Genomic DNA, 8,665 nt, shown 5'->3' on the forward strand with positions numbered 1-8,665 from the left:
CACAACAAGCAACCCTCTGAACGCACAGCCATGCAGCGCCGAAAACATGGAAGCAACGAAGCTGTGGAAAATGGAGACACGTGGATGGGGGGGGGGGGGGGGGGCTCAAAAATCACTAAAACTATTCTGCACATTTATACAAATAAAATACAGAACATTTAAAAAGTTATATCAAAAACTAAGTAAAGGTATCGATAAAAAGCTACAAAGGGTATAAAATAAGGCTGGGCAATTAATTGCTTTTGCAATTTCAAAAAATGCAATTTTTAAATCGCAGCGGAACTCAGTTATTAGCCCATTTCCACCACCCTCTGAAAACGTGCCGAGCTTGGATTAGTTAAGCTCGGTTCCTTACAAGCGTTTATGCACCATCACAGTTCCTCGCCTCCTACTGGCGATCTATGGTACTCCTGCTCTCTACAGGGAAACAAACCAACATGGCGGAGCCTGTATCATTGAGGAAGTTTGCAGAGGGTCAGGTGAAGAAGGCAGCCTTTGCTGAATTTACTTGACAGAGTCGGATTTTGGGAAGTGGAAACGATAAACGATCGTCTAATCAGGGCTTCCAGACGCAGGAAACAACGACACAGATCTGCTCGGGGCCACGCCCCTTCTTATGACGTCATCATGTGGCAACTCCGCTCGGAAAAACTGTATTGCGCCCGTTTCTTAAGGATCAAATCTCTATTGGAGTCTTAACATTTTATTAGCTATATCTGCTATTATTTCACATTTCATCGTCAATCTAAAGCAGCAGAAAGTAGAAAACAATCATTGTCAGTCTGGAAGGAAAGTCCTGCTTTAAGACAGACTGAGCTCTGATATTTAAAAAAGAGACATAAAAATTCTCAGTTTATTTTTATTCTTTTTATTAAGATCTGAGGGCGGAGGACAAAATGAACATCTTAAAAATGACTTTCGTAGAGCTTTTAGACAAAGAAAACAGTCATTCTACTTGTAGAAAACGAACGGTTGTCACGAATTTAAAAGTAGTGTAGCTTAGTGAGGCTAACCTGTTAGCTACAGCTAGCCACAGCGCTACCCAGCTCTTTATATCACGGTCTAACAGTTACTTTGTTCACCTGAAACACATTTTTTCAGTTTTGTTATCGATCAGGTAAAACTGAATCGGTCATTAGAAACGCTAACGCTACAGATGCTCGGCACGGTTTCTAAAGTGTAGTGTAAATCGAGCTATGGTGCGATTACATTCAGCGAGATTAAAAGCCTACATTTCTCACTCCAGCTCTTTAGGTAGCAGCCTAACCCTAACCCAGTGGGTTTGCCCAAAGGTGCAGAGATTTGCCGTTACCACGCAGATCCATGCATGCAAGCAGAAGTAAGCCATTTTTTCTTACAAAAGTTACACTAAAATCCTGCAGCAATGGACTCCTTTCAAACAAGCTTTTAAAAAGTGAAAGCCTGCGGTGAAACACCTCCTTGGGGTTAGTGCAAAGGAAAATCTAAATAAAATACTGGTGAAAAATAATGGTTTTCTGCATTATCACTGTGGATGGTGTCTTTAAATGAAAGGATGCTCTGAAGGACGGTATAAAAAGGTATAAAAACTGAATCTCAGGAACCCTTTGACTCTCCTGCTTCTGTTCCACATCAGAACCAGACATAAGAAACAAGAACCTGCATCCAGGACTGACTTCCTGCACATCCTGCCATGTTAACAGATCTGCTGCTGCAACACAACTTCCTCCCAAACGATGTTCCCACCTGCTGCCTCGGCTCCCATCGCCGCCGCTGAGCAGCGGACTGAGCGGAACCAGACCCAATCCAAGCCAGACCAGACAAACACAGCGTATGATGAGCTCAGTGGGGGGGGGGGGACTGCTCCTCAAACACGTAGAAGGTGAAGGGGACAGCAGAGATGGAGAGCGCTCCAACCGGACAGCAAAAGCTTTTTGGTGGTATGTTTGCCTGGTTGGAGGTTGGTGATCAGCTGCTTCTGCCATCCCATCCAAGCCCCGCCCCCTCCACCTCACCAGGGGAACCGCTGACTCTACCAGGACTCACCGAGATCCTTAGAGCCTTGGCTTTCGCTGGCCATCTCGCCCATCCGCACCAGAGCGTCGAAGTAGCCCTTTGCAGCATATGTGACACCTGGAAACATGGAAGCATGGGGCGTCAGATCAACGGTGCCGAGCGGAGCTCTGTAGCCATCCCCTGCAACCCTCCGCTCCCACAGAGAGGCAAGCCCAGGCACGGGAGGTTAAAGGGCGACAGGCGGAAATGGAGGAAAAAAGCTCTAAGAAAGGACCGCAGGAAGCAGAAAGCTGCAGAGATTAAGCCTCAGCTTAAGCAAAACTCCCGTTCTCTACAAACCAATAAGTCATCATCTCCAGCTGATCATCTTCAGCATTAAATATCTACATCACAGAGGAAATTTATAGAGTATCCATGGGGCAGAAACCCGGAAACCATGAGGTTAAAAATCCAAGAATAAAACAAATTAAAAGGTAAAAATCAGGGCTTTTTTATATGATGAGAGCAAATGTTTACTACTGGGTAAAATAAATACATAACATTATGAGAATAATGTTGTGTTATTGCATTAAAGTAGACTTTAACTTTATTTCCCACAAAGATACCACTTTATTTCCATAATGTGATGATTTTATTCTCAATATTAGTAGTTTATATCCCATCGTTAATCCTCCATATCATAGCTGGTTTAGCTGAATAAATCAGAAATCTGGGCTATTTAAATCCAACCCAGCAGCCTCCTTATTGGTGGAAAACATTTGTGTGACATAAATGGGATCTTTTTCTATCCCCTCCTCCTTATAACATTTTTAATAAACCTCTTGTCAGACCTCCTCCATGTTGGGTTTTAAGGGTCTCCTTGCAGCTGCTCGGTGAGTCGGGCCCTAACAGGCGCAGACGGAGAGCGGGTCGGAGGCTGGGGCCGACAGCAGAGGCCGGGTTTATCACCGAGCTGTCAGCTCAGGCTGTTTTTCATTCACTCCCTGAATCCCAGAGAGGAGGAGAAAATGACAAAGCGCTCGCTTGGAAAACAATAGCAATCTATTCTGAGCCCAGAGCCTCAGACCGGGCTCGCCGCTTTTACCGCAAAGATGCTTTCTGCTCTGGGTTTCTAAGATCTACATCACTGGGACTCAAAGTTTAGTTGAAGAAGATTCGAACCTCAACAGATCTGCTCTGATTGAACATTTTAGACATTTAAAGATGCTAAAGATGTGATCATTTGAGTTTAGGAGGAAACTACAGAAGACCATTAAAGTGAACCGATTTTTATGTTATGTGAGTTTAATACGTTTAAAAAAAAAAAAGAATCTGAATTCTGACTTATCTTAGAGTTTGGACTTTTTATTTTTTGTTAGGAATAGAGCTACTTGAAAAAAAAAGGTGAACTGATGTTTTTTTATTTAATTTGAGTTAAATATGAGAAAAACAGTCAGAATTTTAAGATTAAAGTCAGAATTCTGACCTTTTTCCTCATATTAAACAAAAAAAAAATAAAATAAAAACTGTTAACTTTTTTTTTGTTTTTGTTTTTTGCCAGCAGCCCTAATTCTCACTGTAGGAAACAGAACTGAAGTCGTTTTAAAAGGTGAAACATGTTCGGATCTTTACTATCCTCCAGATGAGCCGTTTTTCTTGCTCATCCAAACATGCAGCATCTTCCAGCCTCAGTTTGCTGGAACTTCGAACACGGAGTTCTGCTCATTCACGCCAGTTTCCCTCCTCAGTCATCAAGGAGGTTTAAGGTAGAATTGAAACAATTAATTGGATTAATGGATAATTGAAATATCAATCAACTAATATAGTGATTGATTGATTATTTGTTAACTGGTTTATAGAGACTGTAAAACCTGCCTTTAGCTGACAGAGCGACTCACTAACAGCAGGAATTATACCAGAATTGTTGAAAAACATTTAAGATAAAAAAAATAATAAATAAAAACTCCGCTGCCAATCTGCTCCATCCAGAACTCCCCAGGTGGAAAAGTTTGAGTTTCACCTGGTTTATTTTCATGAAAAGTAACCTTTATCCATCCTATCATTAATGAAAATAATAATTGACCGATTAATTGATTAGCAAAATAAAGGTTAGTTGCATCTCTAGTTTTAAGACTCTGGAAACAACCCAGTCCAAGTAAGCCCCCCCCCCCAATGACTGGCTGCTTTTAACCTCCTCTGGGATGCAGACGCCACCGTGTCTCTAGAACCAGTAGCAGATTTTTTTCCACTGACAATAAGATGACTGCTGGGTGCTCCGCCCTTTTTACTTGGTCTGAGCCTAAACTCCCCCCCCCCCTCAGAGTTGTGGCGAGGCATTGATGAAGTGCAATCCCCTCTCAGGGAGTAGCAGGGTTATTTTTAGCTTCATCTATCAGTCAGGAGCGACGCCTCCTTTTCTGTTCCTGCAGGCAGCTGAGTTCTCCCTGCATCTCCACTCCTCTAAACAAAAGGAGAGTCCTGCTCCACGCCAGGCGCTGCCACGCCGGGGGGGCAGCATCCTCCTCCCTACGCACTCAATCACCAACAGAGAAATGCTTCTTAAAGCATCAAATCCAGTATCAGAGCTGGAACTCCATTCAAATCTTATCCAAAAACCAAAAAGTTCTGATTGTTTTGTATAAAACATCCCGACTGTCTTGTCCTGGATTCTCTCTCAGCCTGTTCCCATTTCCTCGGCCCCATGGGTGGAGGTACCGTTACTCTAGCAACACCCCCTGCTCCACTTAGCTCCCGCAGGACGCCTCGGTTGCTTTGTTTTTAGCCTCCAGCCGCTGGCGTCTGAGGCGCCCACCTTTCACACCCGTGACCATGCAAACACATGAGCAAAAGCAACTAGAAGCCATGACAGAGGAAGCAAAGAAGAAGCAGACATTTAAGAAGTGAAGGTACAGCAAAGCAAGGAGGGAGACGAGGCGGGAAACGGTCCGGAAGACCATCATGAAGAGATTCCAGCACAGAAGTGAATAAGATACCAACTCTAACCGACCACAGAGCTCCGTCAGTTTAGGTCTGGATTCAGACGGTAAAACGTGACTCTGCAGAACATCATCATCATCATCATCATCATCATCATCATCATCATCATCATCATCATCATCACTTTATTCCAGGAGGATCTACATCAGCACCAGGCGTTAGGCCAGCCGGCCCTCCGCCACCACAGAGTAAACAGGAGACGGTTGGTGTACTCACTGGTGAGAGCCTTCTCGTAGCTCTTGGCCATGGCTATGAAGTTCCGTAAGCACGGGTTGAACTGTTCCATGATGTTCTGCAAAGCAGGGGACAAAAACAAACAGTTCTGTTAGACTGGAAGCAGGATAGAAGCTGACGCCAAAGCTGCTACGGTGACCCGGCCGAGCCAATGAGGAGGAGGACAGGACGCGCTGCGAGGAGCCAGAATCCAGCAGGATGGGAGCTTGACGGACTGGAGGGTTTCTGTGTCAGGGTGTGTGTGTGTGTGAAGATCCGTCCCTCACACCTCCCCTGCTGCCTGCTTTGAAATAAAACCTGATTTTGGCTGCCGACTCGGAGCTCAGCAGCAGATTTGGACCTGCTGCCGCTTCCCTCAGTCTCCAAACCTGCAGCCAGTGGCTATTTAAAGAAAATAAATTAAAAAAAAAAAGATAAAATGACCTGAAGGTCAGTTACTCTGATGAATAGTTGCAGTTTGAAACTAACCTCAAAGTGTTTCACTTTCCCCTCCATAACCTCCTCCTCATATAAGAAAAACTTTCTGGTTAATAATTTGTTTTTAATTTTTCCATTGGGTCCTCACAATGTTGAACAGATCCCAGCGCTATTTTATTTTACTCCTTAAAGGAAAAGTCCGGTCAGCAAGGAATAATCAATGGATCATTATTTAAACCTGAAGCTAATATGTTGGCGCCGATTTCATGAATTTAGCTTCTGGGAGTCTGGGAGCGGCCATTTGTAATTATAGTAAACTTCACTCCTGACATCTACCAGCAGTGGCGTCACGGTGCGGTAAGCTTTCACAAGTTTGAATTCTGAATATGACCGGACATTGCCTTTAAGAAATCAAATATTTCCATGTACCCTTTGCAATGCACTCACGGACCACTAGGGGCATGCATACCCCCGGTTGGGAATCACCGGCCTTAGATTAGGATGCAGGACGGGGAGCTGAAGCGACTGGCTTTGGAACCACGGCTTTCAGTGAACATCAAACGAAAAGCAACTTTATTTATTTATGCATCAATGTATGGAAGAAAAACTCATTTGCATCTGCCTTTTTTTGTACACTGAATTTTAAACACTGAATTTTTACACATTGAATTCTTACAATGATTTTTTTATCTGCTAAAAATTCAGCTGGCTCAGTCAGATTAGATGAAAAACTCTGATGGCCGTCTATTAGTGGCTACCTGATGTTTTGTAATCAGATCAAATCAAATTTATTTGTATAGCCCTTTACAATAGCCAAATGAAACCCAAAATGCTTTACAACAAAGCCATAAAACAATACATAACACATATAAAACATACAGATACAATTCAAAGTGCTGTAATGGTTCAGGACATTAACAGCCTTCCAGAGGTGCATAGAAAGGAGCGCACAGAAAGAGGACATCTAAGAGACAGTATTATAGTCAGAATTAAAAGCTAATTTAAAAAAGTGGGTTTTAAACTAAAAAAAAAAAAAAAGGCTGAGGTCAGTAGTGGTGCGGCTGTCAGGGTGTAGTTTGTTCCACAGTCTGGGAGCAGCAACGGCAAAAGAACCATCGCCCCACTGTTTGAGGCTTGACCTAGGGACCTCTAACAGAAGCTGAGCCGAGGAGCGTAAAGCTCTGCCACAATTACGGAAACTTAAAATCTCAGACAAGTAAGAGGTCAAAGCCATGGATGGCGTTAAAAACAAACAGCAGAAGTTTAAAATCAATGGACTGGAAGCCAGTGGAGCGACGACAGCACAGGAGAATGAAATAATTAACAAGAAAAACTCCTCATTCAGCTGAGAACAAAGCTATGCCCAACTGTTGCATCACATGACCAAATGAGCCGAGTTCACTGGTTAGAGGCTGCATGACTGCATCCTGTGTTTATTGATTGGCTAGAGTTCATCAAAAAGGTTGACATTTGCAGTTTTTCTTCCATATTCCAAAAGTGGTGAATCCATTCAGTCTGGGAAATGGCTTAAAACAGTCATTTATGGCTGCAAAGTAAACAAACTCCCCACATTTTATCTTAAAGTGACTCAGAAAGTCGAAAGAACTGGTTATTAAATCCAGGAAGAAATAAAGCAGGAATTAAGCAGAGATAAAAACCGGTACAGGAGGTCAAACACAGAAAAACAAACCTTAAAGGATCGGCAGTAAAAACCACTAGATGCAACTTTGGCCTTTTGAAAACAGGGAGCATTTTGACTGATGTGTGTTTATTTCTAGCTGCAGATCTCCGAGCTTCGCCTGCGTGTCAGATGGTATACCATCCATCTGCACCAGGAGAACAAACATCCCGCTCTGAGGCCGCAGGGCTCGTTAAAAAGTGACAAAACAGACGAGAAGAAAGTCTAACGAGTCTTACAGCTCGTCCATCTCTGGCCTTTCTCTGCTGGTGCATTTCCAACCAAACCGAAAAGATCTTTTCCCTCCAGTCAGATGTTTCCTGACAGGCTTAACTTATTTTAGACATTTAAAGGATTAAAGCAAAGAAAAAAAATGAAAAGGGAGTTAGCCATTAGCAGATCAAATTATTCAGACCTTTAAAAGCCTTTAAAGCCTCGTAAACTAACTTTACTGGGAAAGGTCAAAGGTCTCTTTCAGGTCAAGGATTTTTTTGGAAAAGGAGAAATACTTTAAAAAACAATAATGGATGAGTGAAGAAGAGTAGGAAGTAAAAAAAATAACAAAAAAGAAGGCAGATGGAGAGAAGGTGGACGGTTCATGGCGGCTTTCAGCTCAGGATGGATGCTGACGCACGGCAATCACCTTAAACGCAGTAGACTCCAAAAAAAGGAAGTAAGAAGTGGGACAGCGTGTAATCGGAGTACCGGAAGAAAAAATAAAACCTCTTAAAGGAAGTTTAGCTTGAAAGGGTGAAGTGGAGCGGGACATGGAGGGAAGGAGCTGAAGCTTAAAGGGCTCAGTGACCTTCTGAGTCTGTCAGGTTGAAGTGATGCGATATGATGCAGGTTCTAACACGTGGAAGGCAGCCTCACAATAACACCTTAAGAGGAAGATGGACACAGAATATAATAGATGGATAGATAGGGCTATAATTAAACCCCTAGACCCCCTCCTCCCTGGTTATGTAAGGATGGGCTGCAGAACAAAGTGAGTCTGAAAGTGCATCAGCTCCTGATGGATCGGAGCACAGAGAGGAAAACCAGGATGGAGAGCAGCCCAGATAAAAACACTGGGTTTGCTGCTGTTAATATCGCTGCGATCAGCAGAGTCACGCCTTTACAGTCGACACCGGGTCACCTCTATGGGAGGCGTCCTTTTAGGATCAGTCGTCATTCAGTTACAAGAAAAGTTAAAGGAAAAGTCGAGTGAATAATCAATGGATCATCATTTATACCTAAAACTAATACGTTCACTGTGATTTAATGAATTTAGGGTTAATCAGTAAAAAAATAATTTTCGTTGCGATCACAGAGTCAGGGAGCGGCCAAATATAGTAGCCCCTCCCTCCTGCCATCTTCCAGCAG

The 8,665-nt window shown here is 43.2% G+C and overlaps 1 protein-coding gene across 1 annotated transcript in view; it reads right to left on the minus strand.

The window, feature by feature from the left end:
- The window catches only part of LOC107102501 (brain-specific angiogenesis inhibitor 1-associated protein 2-like), a 63,980-nt gene that overhangs the window by 41,144 nt on the left and 14,171 nt on the right, over nt 1–8,665 (minus strand). The window contains exons 2-3 of the mRNA XM_015401830.1: nt 5,188–5,263; nt 2,026–2,112 (exon numbers count right to left, since the gene is read on the minus strand). Of these exons, the coding sequence (XP_015257316.1) occupies nt 2,026–2,112; nt 5,188–5,263 (163 nt within the window). The remainder of the gene's footprint in view (nt 1–2,025; nt 2,113–5,187; nt 5,264–8,665) is intronic.

This window comes from Cyprinodon variegatus, unplaced genomic scaffold (assembly GCF_000732505.1).
Source record: "Cyprinodon variegatus isolate N-32 unplaced genomic scaffold, C_variegatus-1.0 Scaffold1265, whole genome shotgun sequence".
Classification (NCBI taxonomy): domain Eukaryota; kingdom Metazoa; phylum Chordata; class Actinopteri; order Cyprinodontiformes; family Cyprinodontidae; genus Cyprinodon; species Cyprinodon variegatus.